The 22124-nt window shown below is 41.5% G+C and overlaps 1 protein-coding gene across 5 annotated transcripts; it reads left to right on the top strand.

Annotated features, from left to right (window-relative positions):
- Window positions 1-504: 504 nt before the first annotated feature.
- On the top strand, window positions 505-21649 carry RILPL1 (Rab interacting lysosomal protein like 1). Of its 5 annotated transcripts, XM_072144308.1 has the most exons (9): window positions 505-953; window positions 4163-4313; window positions 7156-7274; window positions 8826-9050; window positions 9571-9743; window positions 11594-11686; window positions 15183-15266; window positions 17492-17579; window positions 20420-20647. In XM_072144308.1, exons 1-9 carry the CDS (start codon window positions 669-671, stop codon window positions 20423-20425), a joined length of 1224 nt encoding a protein of 407 aa, XP_072000409.1. In that variant the 5' UTR covers window positions 505-668; the 3' UTR covers window positions 20426-20647. The 5 variants fall into 5 exon arrangements, with proteins under 5 accessions (XP_072000409.1, XP_072000408.1, XP_072000411.1 ...); XM_072144307.1 differs by lacking the exon at window positions 17492-17579 and having other exon boundaries at window positions 20420-21649; XM_072144310.1 differs by lacking the exon at window positions 15183-15266 and having other exon boundaries at window positions 506-953.
- The last annotated feature ends 475 nt before the right edge of the window (window positions 21650-22124 follow it).

Here is a 22124-nt window from a genome sequence, read left to right as displayed (position 1 = left end):
AATACTAATCTGCCCACAGACAAAAAAGGCCTTATGTAGAATATAAAAAAGTGATTGCTTCCATTAGAGGAGTAAAGCACAGAAAAGGCTTGATAATAACATAAAACTGGTGGCTACAGGTCCCTTATAGTGAGTGCAAAATAATTGTAATTTTTTAGCTCTTTAGGCTGCGGTCACACGTGGCGTTTTGAACCCGTTTTTGGTCCGTTTTTAAGCAGTCCGTTAAAAACGCATGCGGTTTTTTGAAACCGCATCCGTTTTTGACAGGTTTTACTAATAATCTTAATTAAAACTGTTCAAAAACGGATGCGTTTTTTTAAAAAGCATGGTTTTTCAACAAGTTTTTTTGGACGGACTGCTTAAAAACGGACCAAAAACGGGTTCAAAACGCCATGGGTGATGCCATGTCATGACATAAATTATAGGTGAGTGAACGGGTTAAAGTGGCTGCCAGGCCGGACATGCGCAGTAGCGCCCTCTGGTGTCATATAACCAGATCGCGGGCTGTGACTTGCTGGGATCCGGCGCTCTAGCAGCGGTCTGCAGGCCGGGACAGAGGCTTGGGCGCCCGGCAGCTGCGCAGGTCTGAGGTCTGTCTGCAGCAGGGGCTCGCCCTTCCCCCGGCTAGTGAGCGGGAGGCGGCCGGAGGTTGGGAGGAGGGAGAAGTCATGGAGGGGATCTCAGCCCTGGAGAAGAATGTGGCCGAGCTGACAGTCATGGATGTCTATGACATCGCATCAGCAGTGGGCCAGGAGTTTGAGCGAGTCATTGACCAGTATGGCTGCGAGGCTATTAGTCGCCTCATGCCCAAAGTTGTGCGGGTCCTGGAGATCCTGGAGGTCCTGGTGAGCAGGAACAACATTAACCCCGAGCTGGAGGAGCTGCGGCTGGAGCTGGACAGACTGAGGCTGGAGCGGATGGACAGGATAGAGAAGGAGAAGAAGCACCAGAAGGTGAGGACAGGACTACAACTCCCAGCAGACACGACATACACTGGTGGTGGCCTCTCATCTACTCCCAAGAGCCTGCACTGAAGTTTGTGCTGCCAGCACAGATGCAGTGTATGACTTGTACTCAATGAGTAATGCAGATCCTACTTGTATCATGCAGTCCCAGCACCCAATTGTTTGTCACGTCATTGTCCCCCGGGAAGAGCCAAATGCGCCAATAAAACTTGTCAGCCATCACAACAAGGACCCCTGTAGACTCAAGGAAACTCTGATTGTATCCCACCCGCAGATGAAATATTTATAAGGATATAGACGTAGATGTCTAGGGAAATAGCGGAGAAATTAAGGAATTAATTAGGAGATGTTATTGGCCAATGCCAGGTTGTAGCTCTCTTGCCCATAGAGAGCCCACATAAGATTAGGACGGGACCTGTTATCATTGCCTTTTATTCCTTTACTGCTTCTTTAATTTAGCATTTTATTGTGCTCCATACATTCTACTAGTTTATACAACAATAAAAAAAAATTTAATTAGGATTGGACTGTGCATCACCCTGTCAGGCTGAACAGAAAGGTACCAAAAATATGTGTTATTGTGCAAAAAATATTATTCTGATGGCAAAATTGGCTTTTGTTATATATTTTTTTTTCCCAACTTTACCGGTTCAACATAATGGGGTGAAATGAGATCAGATTTACTTTGATTGGGTTTATATGTAGGTCATGATGACAAACTTCTAGATAAATTTCCACCAAACTCCTATACAGTTGCATAGATGCGATGGGATAGAGAGAGACCATGGTTTTCATACATATATGCTGTGTATGGTTTTAACATTTTATTAACTTACACTAAACTGAATATCTATATTCGCATGCAATTTCTGCTGCCGTGTCCTGATCTGACCTATTTTTGCACATCCAACTCTATAGGTCAGTGAGTAAATTCTGACAGCACTCGATCTGAGAGCAGCCTGTTTCTCCCTGATCAATTGCTATAGTTATCATAAGCGACATTCATCAGACATTGATTTTATTCAATATGGAATGTAATTATGATGAATGGAAATGACTTGCTAAAAGAAAAATGTAATAGAAAATCCTCAGTTTTTCACTGACAAACTCTTTATGATTTAGATTTCTAATCCAATTTACTAATAATAGAGCAGAGTTCCAATACCAAATGTACTGTAGCTCCTCTAAATTCTTGTAGCTGAAGTCCCACATAAAATAAGTTTCCTCGGGAACATCCATAATATTTAAAAATAGAAACCAAAACCTTTAATGGTGTAACTGAACTCCTATAATTTGATTATAGGTTTAGCTTTTTGTGTAGTAGGGTTATACATGACTGTATAATGCGTTCCAGGAGACAGATGCTTTATTTTTTTGGGCATAGTGTATCCTAATGCTATCTCCTTATTCCCTGGAGGTAAGCGACACTCAGCCATCAACATGATGTAGAAGATATGAATCCGCAGTCCATGCCACCTATTTCCACTGCTCTAATGAGGAAATGCCTTTAAATAAAACCTACCACATGAAATGGTAGGTGTAAGCTTCAAAAACCGAGCATCAGCTCAGGGTGAGCTGGTGCCGGAGCATATTTTTGTTATTCTCCTAATCTGCTGTATCGCGGTTTAAACACTTTAGTATCTTTATATGTTAAGCCGGTTCGCCGCACCGTGGTACGTGCTCGGCGCACCAGGTGGCCGGCTCTCCGGCATTTCCTATTTAGGCGCACAGTCGCGCGCATGGTGTGACGGGCGCGTACCACGGTGCGGCGAACCGGCTTAACATATAAAGATACTAAAGTGTTTAAACCGTGATACAGCGGTTTAGGAGAATAACGAAAATATGCTCTGGCACCAGCTCACCCTGATCTGGCGCTCGGTTTTTGAAGCTTACACCTACCATTTCATGTGGTAGGGTTCCTTTAATGTTGTACAGTGGTGGGCATGGGGTCTACAGCTCCACAGAACCGTGTGTTCAGATATTTTTCTGCCCAGGCAGAATAAACTGTATCAGAAGTTAGTGTTACAGTAGCTTTGCTTTCAAGCATAACTATGTCTTTGAAGCATAATAAAAAAAAGTATAGTCTGCTATGCAAGAAAACCACTTGAGGAATTGGTGGGTTCCAGCACACTAAGTGTTAAAAACACAACTTCAATGATTAAAAATAAAAAAAACCACATTGTGGAAAAAGGAGGTGACGTGTCTTGTACTTACAATTTACTGTATTTTTCCACAATGTGATCACTTTATTTTTTTGGAACCCACCACTTCTATTATTCAAGTGTTTCTCGGGTCCATACACAACAGACCGATAAGAGCAGGAAATGAATGATGTAGCATAGGTTTGTCTGCATGAAGCTTGAGTGTCATTGTAAATAATGCTTTATTTAGAAATTCTCTTTAGGTTGTAAAAGAACAAGCTACACTCTAAGTCCACTCTTAGGCTACATTCACACGAACGTATGGAGGACGTATATACGGCCGACGTATATACGGCCGATATACGTCCCCCATACACTCCTACGGGAGCGATACGGTGCAGCACACGTGCGGCACCGTACCGTTCCGTACCCGGGAAAAAGATAGGACCTGTCCTATCTTTTCCCGTAATACGGGGCCGTGCGCCATAGGTTGCTATGGAGAGGGGCGGGGGTGAGCTGCGCTCACCTCCTCCTCCTCTCCCCGTACACTGCCGTTGCCCGCTACGGTACGGTTATGGGCGGGCAACGGCAGTGTGAATATAGCCTTAGTAACAAAGTGTTGGGAAAGAACTTCTGAATTCAGCCTGTATATATTTTGTGCCTAATCAGATGGTATAGTGTAGATTGTTTCTGGGACGCCTGCCTCTGCTGTCCCAGTTTATAACCAGTGTCTTTTTAAAGCCTACTTTTAGTACTATCTGCTAAGAGAACAGGTCCTCTTCAATTTGCTGAGCAGGGACTGATGAGCTGTTCTGTTAGAAGATCGTGTGAATTTCAATCGGTGAATGGTTTTGCTTCACAATCCGCTGTGTGATACGTCTTTAAGGAGTCTGTTTATGTGATCAATCATTCTTGAACCTTTCAACTGGATGCTTTAACAGTTTATAGTTTTTTCCATCACTTGGTAATCACCAGATGTTGAAGTAAATGGCTCTCCAGTGGTGAACATTAGAAGGCGCAATTATTTCTTCACTAATAACATGCTTTATATTTTAGGAGCTTGAGCTGGTGGAGGATGTTTGGAGGGGAGAAGCCCAGGACCTTCTTGGCCAAATTGCTCAACTACAGGAGGAGAATAAAAATTTACTTTCCAATATATCTCTAAAGGATGTCAATTTGACAGATGAAGACTTTCAGAAACATGAAGGTAAGTACAGAGAAATAAATAGCAATAACTCTTGGGGTACATGCAGACAACTGGAATTGTGGTAGTGATCTGGCCGGTCCTGATGCGGTGTGTCATAGCAACGTGATGGTGTCGGGCGGCTGCTTGTATGCCTATGAAGGGTTGAGGAGCGTTCACCCCTCCCACCTTCTCCTCCCGGTCCTGTGTTCGTCCACGATCAGGTCCGGGCGAGCACTCGGTTATCTGGATGTACCCTAAAACCATACCTCACCTTTTAACAGGTCTTGCGTAAATCAATGGTCAGTTGTGTACATATAAAATAAACTACCGTTTTCCTGTCACTGTGTAACTTTGAGCCTCATTGTTCAGCAGAATCCTGTTTGTTATCTAGCCTTCCTCTCACCACAGAGAACTGGTGGCGATCTTATGGCACGGGTGCTAGAGGTGGCACTCAGAGCCATTTCTGTGGGCAGCCAAGCTGTCATCCCCACAGTTTGCCAGACAGGTTGAAAAGCTAAAATATTCCTTGAACCGTATTAAAAAGATAAAAGATTAGAGTCCTCAGTTAATGATACTTTTTATTGGTCAACTAAAAAAGGTGATCACAACTGCAAAGTCTACTTGGGTCTCCTCTACAGGTATGGTTCAGTGACTTCAGGCATCCTCCTGCATTCCTGGAAAGTCCAGGATGTGCTGAGTCTGAGTCTAAAGGAGAAGAATGCAAATAGGTTTTCCAAGGTGTTAAATGGAAAACAATACCTCCTTTTGCTACCTTGAAAGGCAGCCCCCTTAACATCAAGCATGACCTACAAGAAGTCTAAAAACATGATGTGGGATTAGGCCAAACCAGTATATCTATTCCAGAAGGAACAGACTCCCAACTGTAGACAGCGCTGTTTCGACCTGGTTGGGTCTCCTCAGTACAGCGTAGGGAACTGATTTGGCTATGTGAGGCTAAGTCTCCACACGCCTTTGAGGTGGCCTTAATTGGCAATGTCTCCTTAAGGAGAACACCTACTGTCTGACTCTAAAGGAGAAGCAAAGAGGTGTGGACAAGGCTGGATTATCATTGGAGCTCCTGCCCCACAAATTTAACTATTTGTAGATTCCCTCCAGGGTCTTCTAATGAAAGTCCAAATTTTCACTCCTTTCAACAGTATTGATGTCCTCGAGACTCCAATACGATTGAAAGCTGTGGTACAGTAGGAAGCAATACGTTGCTGATTAAATTGCTCTTTCAGTACTTTGCTATTAAAGAGTTTTTGGCTGTTTGGGCACTTGGGCTAGAAACGGTTTTGCCATCACTGCCATAGGGCATCAGTTTCTCCTTTTGTGCCAAGATGGCATTCAGCAGAGGTTTTGGAGTGAAGTGTTTTACTTGTGCTATTGAGGTATACAAACTTTGTTGCATCAATCATCTATTTGGGAGATTTGTGAAGGATGGATTCAGTTAGCAATGTGAATATTTAATTGGTGTATATACAAATAACCTATATTATGGTCTCTGGAGATCTAGGCAAACTGGGTTAAATGCTGACTGCTTAAAATGGACAGTAGCAAAGTCTGAACACCAACCAAGATGCTAATCTATTTAGCACCTTTGAATAACCACTTTGAAAGTAACTATTTTAAATATAGCTAAGCTTATTACATTCATATGTTCCAGACAGAAATAAATCTTGTGTCCATCTATTCACTTGGAATAGAACAGCTTGTGCTTAAAATAGAGAAGCCTGTCCTGCTCCTCGTAAAGTCCCACTGCCGTAGAGGTCTAAACATATGTAGTGAGAGCTTTTTAAAACCCAATAAATGCATTTACTCCAAAAGCACTTGGTTAAAATGACTAACTCTTAAGACTCAGGTTGTCTGGCTAAACAAATGTTTAAAGGATCCATCCAGGCTTCAAGTGTTTCTTACTTTTATGACTATTTTATCTGGTACTGATGTCATAAAACATAATTGAAAAAATAAATAACTAAATTCTTCAATGTAGTTTCCCCACCAAAGCCAAGTCCTCCTGTGAGCAGTTGTGTTTGCATTGTATGTAATGACGCAGTATACTGGGAAAGGATATTAGGGGTTGGCCACTTTACATCATCAGCCAGAGATTGCTGTCCATAAAATGTCCGCAGATGGAGATCATGTGATCCTTAACTCTCCATGATCTATCGTCAGTTAGTGATCACATGATCCTCTATCTGCGGCCATTTTATGGACAGGAATCTCTGGCTGATGAGGTAAAAGAGGGACCTTCACTTCACATATCAAGAAAGTGGTGCAGAAATATTAATAGATGTTTATTGGTAAATTACCTAATATCCTGCCCCACACACTTCACCAAAAACAAAGTGGCCCCTTTAAATTAAATGAAAATCAAGCAGAATAAACCAGGGACATTTGCCCATAGATCCAGGCACTGTGACTGTGGTGGTCTTCTTATATTTGTTATCCAAATATATATCCAGAGGGAGGAGACTTGTTCTGCTCAATGTAACAGCCAGTGATAATACATCAGAGGGGCTCTGGTAACATCCCCCCCCCAGAGACCCTCAGGCTCATTATCATCTTTTTAAAAGTTGATTTTAGTAGGAAGGAGGCCATGGATAACGTGAGGACTCATAAGCAGGTTTTTCCAGTAGCTTGTTTCAGATATCTGTAGTTTTTGTACTTTAATTTATTCTCATCTTAATGTAATGTATGTGGACCCTTATTGATTGTACAACACCATGGAATTAATGTTGCTCTACAAATAATGATATTATGAAGATATACAATGTACAACTATCTTTTATTCAGTGACCTACTAACTACTGTATGAGCGTGCCTGATCATCTGTTCCTATTGTTGCTGTTGGCAATTGTAGGCATGTCAGAGAGAGAAAGGCAAGTGATGAAAAAACTAAAGGAAGTGGTGGACAAACAAAGAGATGAAATAAGAGCCAAAGACAGAGAACTGGTTCTGAAGAATGAAGATGTAGAAGCAGTGAGTACTTGGATGGTTCTTAGTACTTTTTTTTTAATTTATTTTTTTTTATTATAGTTATTTATATACAGGTGGTCCCCTACTTAAGAACACCCAACTTAGACTACCCCTAGTTACAAACGGACCTCTGGATATTATTAAATTACTGAACTTTATCCTTAGGCTACAATAAACGCCTATAATAGTTATTAAATGTGCCTGAAAATAAGCATTATTGTTAATCCTGGTTCTAATGACGTTCTAACATTTTTAAAATCTAATTGAAACCGAGACCAAAAAAACTTTCTGGGGTTACAATGATAAAATATTCATTTTCGACTTGCATACAAATTCAACTTAAGAACAAACCTACAGACCCCATCTAGTACGTAATCCGGGGACTGCCTGTATTTAAGTAAAATATAGGCCCTTTTTATTGCAGCAATGTTAAACTAATTTGTGCCAGCCAGCAACTTACATCTACTGCAGCTCTTCTGCTGTTTAGGTCAAAATATTCTTAGTATTCTGAAACCTTACTATCCTATAAGCCAAAAACTGATTTTTATTTTATGGCTTATAGTAAGGCCCCTTTCACACTTGCGTTTTTCACGCGCGTTTTCTGCGCTTGCTTTTGACGCGCAGAACTTGCATTGCACTCTGACCCATTGTAATCAATGGGTGTTTTCAGACTTGCATTCTTTTTCATGCACACACGCGCGTTTTTTTTTTAACGCGTGTTTAAATCTCGACATGCTCTACTTTTGCAAGTCACGCGCGTGAAAAACGCGCCATACAAGTCTATGGAGATGCATCAAAAACGCATTGCACTCTGAGACACTTTCAAGTGCAATGCGTTTTTCACGCATCAATTGCCATAGAAAAGATAGAGCTCAGTCCTGAGTCCATTTCACGTGCATTACCTGCGCGCGAAAAACGCATTGAAATTGCATTGAAAACGTGCGTGAAAAACAGACTCTGAACAAACTGACTGAAAACTGTTTGAACTCTGATGCTAAATGTGCGTTTTTCACTGACCAAACCCTGATCGCACCCTGATCAAACTCTGACGTGATCTGCAACGCAAGTGTGGAAGGGGCCTCATAGTTACAATTTGTTCACACTGGTTTCATACAATTTCAGTGCTCTTGATCATTGCCCTCAAACAATTTTCTCGTATCAGTGCTAAATTACATCAGACAGAAATGTGACTCGTTGATATTGTCTTTTGATCACATCTGATCCTACCCGAGAAAATCGCAGCATGCACTATTCTGATCTGTGCAACATTCGTTCATTGAACTTAGTGGGTGAGAAAAAGGGAAGGCACCCAGATCCCAGTGTGGTCAGTTTTTCATGCATGAGTTTAAAGGAAGTAGGTCAGAGTGGTGAAAATTCAGATGTAAAAATCTGAGATGTCACTAGACAACAACTGAGATGTCACTAGAACTAAAAAAAAAAAAAAAAAAAATCGTGGTTGGCTAGCACAAGGATTGTGATGTAAGCAAACTTTAATAACATTTTATAATGTGACACTCCCAAAATATCAAATGCGTCTTTCTGGTCAAACTATAGCTACAACAGCAGCAGAATCGTCTCATGAAAATTAATCATGACCTCCGACACCGCATCACAGTGGTGGAGGCACAAGGGAAATCGCTGATTGAGCAGAAAGTGGAGCTAGAAGCCTATCTACAAGCCAAGGAGCAGGAGTCTGGTAACATGAGAGTGGAAATTTCAAAAATGAGGGAAAGGCTGAAAGGAGAGCCAATGCAAAATGGTGAAGAGACAAAAGAGAAGGTAACTGGCGCTAAGGTTACCTTTTTTTACGAATGGTATATATTTTTTCAATAACTTTTAGTTATTTAATACTAATGAACAATGTTTTTACAATGAGCGTACTTAAAGGAAATCTACCACTGCTGATGGTAGGTATTAGATGTAAACACCGGGCACCAGCTCAGGGTGAGCTGGTGCCGGAGCTTACCTTTGCTAGTGTTTTAAACCGCTATATCGGGGTTTAAACACATTTTGATGATCAGCCCCGAGGTAGCTTCGGCGCTGCGCGCGTGACGCCTCCGGCACTTCCTATCGAGTCGCGCACGGCCGCGCGCAGCGCCGAAGCTGCCTCGGGGCTGATACAATATTTCATCCAGGTGGTAGACGTCCTTTAAGACTTCTTCAGAGAGGAGTAAACCTCACATTTTTATCATGGCAGCACTGCTTGATCCCATAAAACATGAATGTATAACAGTAAGGGAAATGAAGGGTCATGTCATCTAAATCTTTCGTTGAATTCTGCTTCTGATGGTTTTTGTAGACTGAAGCCATAAATGAAGATCCTATTTTTGACCCTGAGAAGATGTCTATTGATCTTAAAGACTCCAGTCGGCCAAGGTTTACACTGCAGGAACTGAGAGATGTATTACATGAAAGAAATGAACTAAAGGCCAAAGTATTTATGCTGCAGGAAGAACTTGCGTATTATAAAAGGTAGTATTTAATCTATAATAATTACTGAATTTTGTCTACCCAAATTAAGTTCAAGACAAAGGTTTTTTTTTTTTTTTGTTCTTTAATATCCGCCTTTTTTTTTTTTTTTTTTTTTTTTATACCATAATTAAACTGGAGAAAGTGCTTGGCCATAGGCCCTAGAGAGCTGTGTAATAACGTTCTGTAAGTAGCAGCAGGACTGTGAAAGGTTATCCAAGTAGAAAAAAAAAAATCTGTTCAGGCTGAAAGACCCATCTAGTTCACTTGCAGAAACTTTGTAATGAACTGTTCCACAGCCCCTAACCTCTGCTGTAACCTCAGTGACTGCTGTAAGTATCCAACCAAAATGCTGATACAGCTCCTACTCTTGGCAGTGTGGGGGGCGGCTCAAGAGCAGCACAGTGCAGAAAGCTCTACAGAATGAAAGACCAGCCCATAGGCCTTGTAGGAGCTGCAGACCTGGATTATAACTTCGCTTTTTACTGTCCTGTCACTAATAAAAGCATACACAGATCTCCAGGGCTTCTAATCAAAGGGGTATTACCATCTTGGCATTCACTTAAAGTTAATTCAAATACCATATAGAAAAAAATTCTTCAAATGCATGTTATCAATAATAATGTGCTGAGATAATTTCCCATAATTTTCCCATAATTTTCCCATTCTAAACAAGAGTCCTTTGGTACGACCATTCCTGCACTCTGGTGGCCAGGTATGTGCTATTGAGACCTGCCCTGCCACCTGTATTCAGCGTTCATTACCACAGGGCGGCTGTGGGACATGCAGTAACTCCTGGACATTTCATATGGAAAAACAATTTGTTTCTTTTCTGCGATCGCTCCAGCAGTGGTTGTATCCAAGGACAACCATGTTGTAGCCATGTTGTCCCTTAGAAATATTTATAGACATTTATCTTAACAGAGGTACACTTTTTTTTTTTTTTTTTTTTTTTTTTTTTTCTTCAACATCCAAATGACGAAATGTATGGAAAATCAATGCCATATATACTTGAGTATAAGCCGAGTTTTTAGCACAATTTTTCAGCGTATACTCAAGTGTATATAAAAAAAATAATTAAATAAACTTGGTACTCTCCCTCCAGCGCTGACCCCCGTCCTCTTCTCCCTGCAGCACCTCTTCGGGTTCCTGGCAGCACAAACTATAAGTTCAGCAGGCGGCGAAACTACCGCGTCATAGTTTCTGCGTCGGCACATTGCATAGACGCACAGAAGGTGAAGACTAAGTTTATCTTCTTGAGGAACTCTGCTGGACATTATATTCACAAGGGAAGGCTACTGGACATTTTATTAGAGTAGCAGCTGTATTTCCCACCCTAGGCTTATACTAGTGTCAAGACTTTATTATTTATTTTTTTTTGTGGTAAATGTGAATGCCCAGACGAGAATACCCCTTTAACAGCATTTTTGTGTAATTTCAACAAAAACTTCAGAGTAAAATATGTTTTAAATCTCTGGCAAATTTTGCTGCAAAAAAATGAATGCAACAAAATTGGCATATTTTAAACCATTTTATTCCACCCAATGTGTCCCCTGCTGGGGGCGACAACAATCGCCCAATGAAGCAAAGTCTGTTTGACTTTTCGGTGTACTGCCATGTGTCTAGAGCTGCAGTAGATGAACACTCCAACTTCCCTCCTGTAAGCTTTCTGTTATTCCTCTTAAAGCAGAAACCTCTGGATTTGATGTATATAGGTTGGTACTCTCCATTTTCCTCAGTTAAGCTAATGCAAGCTAAATGTGGAGGTATTTCTTTTATGAATTTCTTATATAAGATCTGTAGCTTGTTCTCACAATGTGATGAATAATAATTCCTGCATTATCTGCCTTCAGTGAAGAAGCAGATGAGGAAAACAAGGTTCCACAGTCTTCACCGGTAATTAACCCCAAACCTCCCAACCCACAGGAGTCTGGTATCAAAAGGCTGTAAGTAATTGTCTAGTAACATTTTTGTGTTTCTTATGCAATTGCAAAGATTATTAATAAAAATAGTGTAACTATTTAGATACTTAAGTTGGTATGTAGTTTCAAACAATGAGCTAACTATAAAAGTTAGAGGAATATTAAATATGACAGGTACATTGGAGAAATGTTGGATACTGTTTCTCTTATCGGTAATGCAATTTTATCTCTGGGTAAAAGTATAAAATTCTCAAAGAAAAAGAAAGCTTGCACCTTTTCTTTTGGTAGGTTTTTGCTACACATATTTTAATGTTGATCAGTGCAGAATAGATTGCTAGTTTGGCTGGGTGTTTTGTCCTTCATGTAGAAGGCTTGTATAAGTGCGTGATCACATGTGGCACTTGTATTGTGCTTGCAAACGCAATACCAAAGACTGGGTTTGGGGCTTGCTCTATTCACGTGTGCGTTTCCATTAAAACACACGCATCCAGTGTTTTGCATTGTTTAAACACAATACAAACCCCATGTGTGACCCGCACAGTTAAGGTTTGGACAATGACTTGGGTGATTACTGACTTACAACCACTACTGACAACTGCTAGAGGGCAGGGAAAAAAAAAACTTCTTACCCTGCTCCAGCTCCTCTTTATTGCTCTGCATACTCTGGTTAGTCTGTGGACCTTTCTGCTGGGTTGAAAATCATGTGACTGTTGCGGTTGTCCCTGCAGCGGGTACGAAATTAGAGATGTGACTGGTGGACATCATTAAAGGAAACCTACCACCACGGATCTACCTATTAAGGTAGATCTGATGGCTGGTTCCTCTAATGAACAGTTGTTTAGCCCTTTTTAGGTGGCCCCTAAGTTTTGTAAATTTAATTTGCACAATGTTCAAATTTTCTACTGGGGCGTGGAGTAGACGGAGCTGAGGCTACGCGGCACGGCTACTTCACGCCCCAGTAGCCTCTTGTGATCCGCCTACCCTGAAAGCTTCAGCGCGCAGCTACCACTTGTCTGAGAAGCTGGGTTCTGCGCATGCACAGAAGCTCCGGCTTTAGGGCCGAGACCACGGAGGCAGCCGGCTGTGTTCTGCGCATGCGCAGAACCTAGCTTCTCAGACAAGTCTGCGCAGCTACCAGGAGCTGAGCACTGAAGATGTCACGGTAGGCGGAACACAAGAGGCTACTGGGGCATGGAGTAGCCATGCCATGTAGCCTCAGCTCTTCCTACTCCGTGCCCCAGTAGCCTCTTTAGAAAATTTTGAATATTGTGCAAATTTACAATTTAGGGGCCACCAAAAAAAATGGCCCTAAAAAGGGCTATACAACTATACATCAGAGGAACCTGCTACCGGATCTACCTTTACAGGTAGATCCGTGGTGGTAGGTTTCCTTTAACCTGATTGGGTTTCAGCCCAACCCCTATGGGTTTCACAGGGAGACTGGAAATCCCCATTAAGGTGCCTTGTTTAGCTGTCAGATTTTATTTCTTGGTAGGAAAATCCCCTTTAGATTTTTACCCATGCACTCAGAAGCATACCTTATATCGGAAGAGGGTACAAAGCCACATCTGTAGCTGCCTCCCAACCCTCAGAATAAAAAAAAAAAATTCAACATGCCAATCCATCTTTCTCTTGACATTGAAAATTATAAGGAGATTCAGGACAGCAAAGTTTATATATTTTATCTGGTGTCTGATCAATCAGAGTATGTCATGCACGTGGATAATAGAATTGTCTTCTAGCTATGTTCCCGGACATAATAGCATAAGGAATTGCACAAGTAGACTGGCAAAAAGCATTCTGTGTTTAAGCGGCAGATGGGGAATACAAGTAATTTGCTTTGACAACTGTGTAAGTTAAATGGAACCTGTCATGTGGATTTGGGCCGCAACCAATTTGGAATAAGACAGGATCACAATTATGTCCATATACTCTGGGAGATTCAGAATGACATAAAAAAAGAACTTTTACTGCTGTAATCAAAGGGACATGTGGGACATCAATTAAGTCAAGGGATTTATTGATGTCCCGTGCGGCAGGTACATTATCACAAGTGGCAGCTGCTTAAGGAAGCTTATGATGATGTACATCTTTCATGTATCATTCTGATTCCTAAATAATAGGTAAGGATATTATTGTGAGCCTTCGAAGTCCAGTTGCTGTTTTGTGGACCTAAATCCTCAGGAGTGGTTCCCTTTAATGCTATTCCTTGATATTCTGTTTGAACAGACTGCCCAATTTAGACAAGCAATGCAGTCTCTTCTATCGTCAGCTAGAACAGTACATTGTGATTCAGCCCAACCCAACTTATTTAAAATGGAGGGAGCCGCAAACTGTTTGTGTAGAATAGACCTGATGTCTCTAGCTTGTGAAGATGGAAGCAAGATCTTCCATTATTATTTGATGAAAGTATCATTAGCCCTACCCACCTGTTGCATCACAGTATAGTCCACATAATTTCCCAAAGGGCTTACATGTTATCATTCTATACCAGTAATGGCAAACCTTTTAGACGGCGAGTGCCCAAACTACAGCCAAAACCCACATATTTTTCGCAAAGTGCCGATGCAACAATATAAACAGTAACTTATTACTCCCTGCTCTGTCACATGTTTAAATTGTATAGGCACCTGAGGACACCAATACAGTAGAAAGAAGGAGAAAAAGCTTAGGTTATCATTGTAGCTTCTTTCTAGGGTCCTGGGCTGCCTGGGACTGCAAGAGGCCTTGAGTCCTGTCTGGCAGAGTCTGCAGTGGGGTGATGGCAAGGGTGCCCATAGAGAGGGCTCTGAGTGCCACCTCTGGCACTAGTGCCATAGGTTCGCCACCACTGTTCTATACAATATCCTACATGGGGAACTGGCACAAGACCTTTATGATCAGGACTTTTCGATCCATCACTTTCGCTTGCAGAAATATGTATACGACCAGCCTTTGAGCCTATTCATATACCATTCAGGCTGGGTTCACGTTGTTTTTCACTTCTGTTGTATGGATCCGTTGGGCAGATTTTTGATGTACCTTTACAAGGGGTGGGGACCTAAGACGTATCCGACAAAATCCACGTAGAGTTATTGGCCGTTGCCGATGTTCAAGTTAACCCCCCCCCCCCCCCTTCTTGAGTGTACTCTTAGGGTAGCCCAGGGAGGGATGCAATACTTTGCATCTGTCCCTCATTGCCTTTAATGGTCTCTGCTGAGTGTATACGTCCCTCAGCTGGAGGAGGAAGGATGTTAAAACGTAGCTTACTGTGGGTTTACTTTCTTTTTTCCATCCTTTTGTTTCCTCAGAATACAAAGTACAGTATAATGTAAAGATGGCGGTAAAAAGGAGGCCTCTGTCTACCAGTATATGTCTGTTTAGCCTATAAGTTGGGAGCTTTCCTGGCGTATATGCCGAGTGTTTACAAAAAAACCTGATGGGAGTGTAGCCCAATACCAGCAAATGTGAACAGTTGTTTTAAAAAGCTTTAAAATGAGTGGATTGAGGATTTCACATCAAGTTGTTTTCATTTTTGTAGTGATGAGTTCCACACAATATACAGTTATTTGCTTATTTTCACATCATGGGTTGTCTGTATCCTCTCTATGATCGCGTTTTCCAGGTAACAAGGTCTTCCCTTACTTCCTGATTTCCGTAGTCTTTGAGCATGTACTGGAACCGCATGATCCTGATGTCTCATCAGTGTGTCCTTCTTTCTTGAGTCACGTCTCCTTTACAGTTTTATACATTCATGTGTAAAATTGTTATGCATCTGCAGCTTTTTCTTTGTTCATTAACCATGTAGGTCCCAGAGCCATTGCCCGTTTTGTTTTTGTATTACACATGCTTGTGTAAAGTTTTATTTGCTAGTGGTACAAACTATATTTATTATATATTTACAAAGTGCACCTTGGGGAATAGGATGCAACCCTTAATCTATTCCAAGAGAATGTATCTTCTTTCAAAGCAGTGTCAGCATAGCAGATATCGGGCCAGAAATAGTGTATCTGTATCGTATGGTGCTTGGTTTGCTATTTGAGTAAAAATAAATTTGACTAGACCTTTCTTTTGACACTTCTGAACTTTTTTTAAGAAAGATCAGCTGACATGTTTCTAACAATTATAAGGATGATTATAGAGAACACTTTGTCATCTGATAGCAAGCATTTGCATAACTGGACTGAGTTTTCGGTTTCTGGACCAGACACTGGTGTGAAAAGAACTTGAAAACTGTGGCACAAAGCATGTCTCATGCAAAGCAGAGTTTCTCTTGCACAAATTACATGAATGGTGTATTTTCCTTAGTTTATCACCCCATTGTCTATATCACGGGTCTCAAACACAGGGCTTGCCCTCCAAATCCCTGCTGTTTTGTGTTATTCAGCTGAGCTGCTTGTCCCTACACTGCGCTGGTGACTAGCATGTCAGGAATGTATGACCTAGACCAGGCTGTCAGGAGAGCAGCAATGTGTGAATGCAGCGGGCACAGCTACAGGAAACTGATGGGTACTGACAGGTTTCAAATGACCAGCACAAGTGCAGCACAGGGAATAGTAGTGGATGTGGTGCGGTACCTGTATTTCCGTGTTGAATTTAAAAACAAGGTTTGAATCATGATATGGGATTAATCCTTTTTTTTCTTGTATTGGCTTCAAAAGCTGAATAAAGGGGGGGGGGGGGCGAAAAATCACCCTTTGGCTCAGTTCAAACAGTTAACTTACCAAAAATATTGGTACCTCAACTCGGTCCCATTTTTCCTCCCACTCTAGTCCTTGCAGGTCAAAATCTTCAACAGAAATCCTGTATGAACATACCCCGAGGGTGCCGTCACATGTAGCGGTGTTTTAATGAAAGGCACCAGGTTCTGTGTATACATGTATCTACATACGTGGTCTTTGTTTAATGAAATCATCTGTACAGTGAGACACAACAGTACAGTTTTGTGCGGCCGCACTATTTATAGTACATTGGATTTACAGGATGTATTTATCTGCCATAAATCTACCAACCAAATGGATTTTTACCTTCAAGGCCCTTAATAATGGGTTAAGTATCCAGAGACTGGCTGTAAACTTCTCAGAGAGCTGATTCATAATTGATTTTACATGACCCATCTCCCTGCCAGTAGCATGTGTCAAGTCCCCATGGAGGGGACAACTTTATCCTGTGTCAGTCTCCTCTCCTGCACACTCATGCAACACCCTCATCCCTCCCCACTTCCTATCATATGCATTGAGCAGGCAGGGGAGGGAGAGGGATTGTGTGGAGCAGAGGAGGAATGCATGAGGAGAGACAGGCTACAGCTGCCTCTCCCCTGGGACTCTCCACACGCTGCTGGCAGGGAGCCAGGTAATGTGAATTTAACTTGCATAAAGTGCTGAAGTTATTTAGAATGCTGACAATGGGCATTGTAAAATCGGCTTAGTATTGGAACCTGTCGCCAGCTAAAAATGACATTACTGGTGACAGGTTGGCTTTAAGATATACTGCTTGGTGCAGGAGAGAGCAGAAAAAACACCACAAATAAGCTGTTTTACTAAATGGAGTATATTTTTAAAAACTGACCATATGCTCTGCACTATTAATTTCTGGGAAAAAAAATGGCTTTAATGGTTTCATTTCATAAACTGTGTAACATGTGGGAATGGATAAAGCGGGAGCTAGTTTACTTAAACTAGATATAGATCAGGGCTCGTACATCTCATATCCTAATACTTCTGCAGATCATATTTTAGAGATCATATTACATGTGTTATACTATGTGTCATAGTGCTGTCAATATGCTTTATTTTCATACTTTACTGACCTTCCGTACTGTTTTTGCTGTCTGTTGTCTGTCTCCATCAGGATGTTTACAGCCATAATGCCCATGGTAGCGGCTGGGTTGATTGCAGATGATCCCACTTTGCAGCCAATCAGCAGGCTTATCTCACTTGTAGGACTCATTTTCATTACCTTTTGTATTGTGATTTTCACTTTTGTGCATGGAATGGATGTGCTCCCATCATGTGTGTTGTTGGTGACATTCTGACTGGCTGGTAAACATCATGCATCTAGCTACCAATGGGAATGGCCAGTCACTTAATGTCTAACTACATACAAAGGTATCCTGTACCACAAGGCATTGGAAAGCAGGGATAGATTAGGCTGTGTACAGATACCATGTAGAGTCTTTGGGTAGATCCTAGAAATTCTTTCAGATAATAAGCCAAACTGAATAATAGGGCACTATCTGCCATTGGGGAGAGATCTAATGCCTTCCCCGCTAGTTCAGGCTTCATGGGTGTGAACTCCCCAGTCTGTCGTATTTTTTTCCATTGGAGACTATAGCAGAAATTGCTGCCAGTTCAGATCTGGCCTTAGCTCAAACCTGGCTGAGATTGAGGCCATATCTACTAAGGGGATGGATCACATATGGCGAATTTTAAGACTGGCATTTAAAATTCAACTCTAAATAAACTCCCTCCATTGCATTTAGAAACACAATGCAAACGCCTGGGGCATATCCATTTCCATTGAAGAGTGTACAATGATTGACCTATTGTATTACATTGATTGCATACAAAGTAATGGGTGCTTGTTGCCCAACACATGTTTCAATGGATGCCTGTATGTCATTGGGTTGAGTCCCAGGCGTTTGAATTGTTTCTATGTGAAGTCCGTCAATTCTTGCAAGTATTAAAAAATGTGGATAAGGAGTTTGTGGTCCAGTTAGACGGATGGAGTAGTAGCTACTAGTTTAGGTCGCATAATGGACAATATTTATATTGCAGGTGCTATAAACCTGTCTGGAAGTGTGGGATTTTTTTTTAACTTGGATAAATGCTTGTTTTTTTTTTTTGTTTATGAGCAGGGAGCAAAGTAGTCTGCAGCAATTCTGATTGAAGCTGAACAAGTCTGGTTTCTGCTGCGGTTTTAGGCAACAATTTTTCTTAGGCTGAATTCCTCAGGCTAGAATCACATGTTTACATTGTGTTTATGCAATACAGCAGCTAAGAAAAGGAGATTTGCCCTTTTAACATTGTGTTAACATCACATTGACATTCTGTTAACCGTGTAATTGGGCATGGTCTCCTCTCACGTAATGTAATTAAAGCACAGTGTAATAGTGACGTGTGAACACAGCCTTACCCTGAGAATCCGCTGCAGTTATTGCAGGCTTCAAAGCCTGCAGCAAAACTCGTTTTTTGCTGCAGGTTGTACTGGCAGTATGTGGATAAGATAATCATAAATTATATCCAATATTCTGCAAGTATTAAAGGAAATCTACCATCAAAATCAAGGATGATAAACCAGGGACACATACTCTTAGATCCAAGCTGTGACTGTGATAAAATATTATCCATGGCCTCCTTCCTTCTAAAATCAACTGACTCCTCAGCTCTGCACATGCGCAGTAGCTCGTATTCGTCTGCGTCTGCTGGCAGTGCGCAGGCATTGAGGATACGCAGAGCTCAGGAGAGTCAAGCGTGTCTCCGACATCAGAGCTACTTTGCTTGTGCAGCGTTTGCTTACTGCCAGAGAAGCGCAGTAAGAACATGTAGGGAGGCGGGTAATAGCCTTCGCCCCCAGACTTCCCTTAGGCTATTATACACCCCCCAGTAGACTTCAAAAATAATTTGCATAACGATGGATTCAAGTTTATTTTGGCAGAAGTTGCATCCTATAATTGTGCATAGACAGGGTGCAGCTGCAGCCACGGGAAATCTGCATCAAAACTTCTTGAAAAAGTAGTTTCTCAACTGTAGATTTCCTGTAATGTGTTAGGGTGGTGACACACATGGCGTTTTTGGGCCATTTTTAGTTAGTGTGTTTTCAGATCGTAAAAAACGCATGTGTTTTTGACCTGTTTGAATTAAGATAATTGGTCAAACGCATGCGCTTTTTACGATCTGAAAATGCACTAAAAACGCCATGTGTGTCACCACCCTTAGTTGCGGTCGATTTCACTGTTGCTTACCTGTTGGCAACCTGCAACCTTGCCCCTGACTATAGAAACCAGCCAAGCTGGATCTGCTGTGTACAGCTGCACAATTTGTACAACATATTTCAGTTATCATTTTTTCCAGCTCCTGCTGGTAGAATTACAACTCCATTTTATTCAATGATTGTATATGAAAACACATAAAATATAAGCCATTTAAGGAGTATAGAAAATGACCATTTAGACGTTTAATGTAATCATTAATGCTACCATGTATGCAGTGCAGTGGTCATATGTGCACAATGCATGCAATGTAATGTGCCACTCTAACAGCATGTCCTTGGATTGATGCAATGATTAAGAGAAATTCAGATGTCGCCTTAACCAATATTACTTTTAATAACAGGAGCCAATTACGGTAATTATAAATATGTACATAAATATTATTTTCCTCTATTATAGGTAAATGGTAACTTTCCATTTACTGGAAGTGTGAAATCTATCTATTTAGGTTTACTCTCTATCCTGTATAAACAACCCCTTTAATCCTTGTGAATCCATAGTGAAACTTAAAAAAAAAAAAAGGAAATCCCCATGTTCAAATCTAAATTTTTTTTTTTATAAATTTATAGGCCATGTTATAGAGTAAGAGGTTTATAAATTTTTTTTTTTTAGTTCCCCTTAATGGGTTTGATATCCTATGCAATATATTACAACCCTTTTGTATTGCATTATAATTGTATATATACTTATACCCTGCCTTTGCCGGATATATTGTCTCCTGAATTGTATGTTAACATTTCCTGCAGGACTTGTGCTTTGGATATAATTCTGTTTTATTCTCTCTCTAGGTTTAGCTTTTTCTCAAGGGATAAAAAGCGGATGCCCATGACCCAGAGAAATGTCACCTTTCAGGAGTCTTTTGGTGTTTGGGCAGATTACAACAGAGATGATGGATACACGGAGCAGGGACAAGAGGCTTTACAGCATATGTGACTGGACAATAGACTATACATGCGCAGCTGATGGGGTTATTTTGTTTCTGCCTTACATGCCTGAAAAAACATTTCACCACACCATGTACAGTGTACAGGCTATTTGGTTACCAGAAGTTCTGTTATACCAAGTTTTCTGAGCACAGAACGGGCACCTCACCTAGTAACCCCAGTTGTTTTATAGTCCCGGAATGTCTGGGGTAATTGAGGATTGTTTTTTTGCATTGTAGGTTTTACCATTTTACCTACAAGCAGGAAGCATAGCTTTCCCAGCAAGAACACTGTGCCTGTTCATTTTTTTTTTTTGCGAAGATTTAGGCTTTATACAAATTTGACCTGATCTGTGTAAAGGGATAATGGCCATACCCAGCCATGATTGGTCTTGCTGAAGTGGTGTTTCTGGCTTTGCTGTGTGCAGATTATGGATATTGGACACTTTTAGCAGGATCTTCTTGAAAGAGAGAAGTGACAGGTCCATCTACTCATGGATAAGGGGTGAATCCAGAGTACCTACAAGAAGATAATCTGCTTACACAATGTTCCAGAGTAATATGCAATAGATTTATATGGGTTTTTACTAATGATGAGGGGGGGGGGGGGGGTTGTTTTGAAGACAGCTATTTTGAAGCACTGACACTGAGGGTGAACCCACAGATGGCGTTTTTCATCCGTTTTGCCAATTATCTTGATAAACAAGTTGTAAGCAGCCAAACGCATGGTAAACGGTCAAAAAAGGATGCGTTTTAAAAGTGACTGAAAACACATGCTTAGGGCACATTCACATGGCCGTCTGCGGGGATGTACATGCGGCCGCATGTACGTCCCCATAGACGGCAATAGCGGCGCAGATACGGTGCCACACGTGTGGCACCGATCCGGCCCGCCCACCGCTCTATCTTTCGGCGTGTGTGCGGCCGTGCGCCGCTATTCTCTATGGAGGGAGGAGGGGCCGCCTCCTCCTCTCCAGCACACTGCAGGCATACCGCTGTGAATGTACCCTTAAAATGGGACCAAGGGACCCTAAGGGTGTGGTTACACAGTGCGTTTTACCCATGCTTTTGGCTTGTTTGCATCCGATTTTCAGAATCTCTGGAAGTGTTAGCAGCTGTGTTAACTTTTTTTTCTACATTTGCTTACACTTTCAGAAAGAAAAACAGATTCAAACCAGCTCATGATAAACCTGGAAAAGCATGCACGTTTTGCAATGAGTTTAAAAAAGCACCAAGAACTCACCATGTAACTGCGCCCTCAAATAGAAGCATTCATTAGAAATGAATGAAAAGCACAATTTGGGTTAACGATTTTGCTTGGGCTGTAAGCTGAAAAGATGCAGGAGGAGATCTGTCACTGCATCTCCGCCAGTTTTACGGTGTAGAAGTGGTGAAATAATCGCAAATTCTTGATAGAGACGGCACCACCTCCACATCATGTGGGTGTAGAGGGGCATGGCAGCTGGTGAATAGGTGGCATGGGGTGTTCCTGCCCTGTGTCTGCATAATTTTGAAAAACTTTGGTTTGCAGGTTTTTACGCAAAACTATGCCAGGTTGGACCTGGTGTAGT

The sequence above is a fragment of the Engystomops pustulosus genome, chromosome 1 (genome assembly GCF_040894005.1).
Source record: "Engystomops pustulosus chromosome 1, aEngPut4.maternal, whole genome shotgun sequence".
Lineage (NCBI taxonomy): Eukaryota > Metazoa > Chordata > Amphibia > Anura > Leptodactylidae > Engystomops > Engystomops pustulosus.
This window is presented reverse-complemented; position numbering and strand designations above follow the sequence as displayed.

Excerpts from the sequence above, each read along its gene's own strand:
- RILPL1 (XM_072144307.1), top strand. The coding sequence starts at position 669 with ATGGAGGGGATCTCAGCCCTGGAGAAGAATGTGGCCGAGCTGACAGTC. Across the intron at positions 954-4,162 it reads AGGAGAAGAAGCACCAGAAG|GAGCTTGAGCTGGTGGAGGA; the intron begins GTGAGGACAGGA and ends TTTATATTTTAG. Across the intron at positions 4,314-7,155 it reads AGACTTTCAGAAACATGAAG|GCATGTCAGAGAGAGAAAGG; the intron begins GTAAGTACAGAG and ends TGGCAATTGTAG.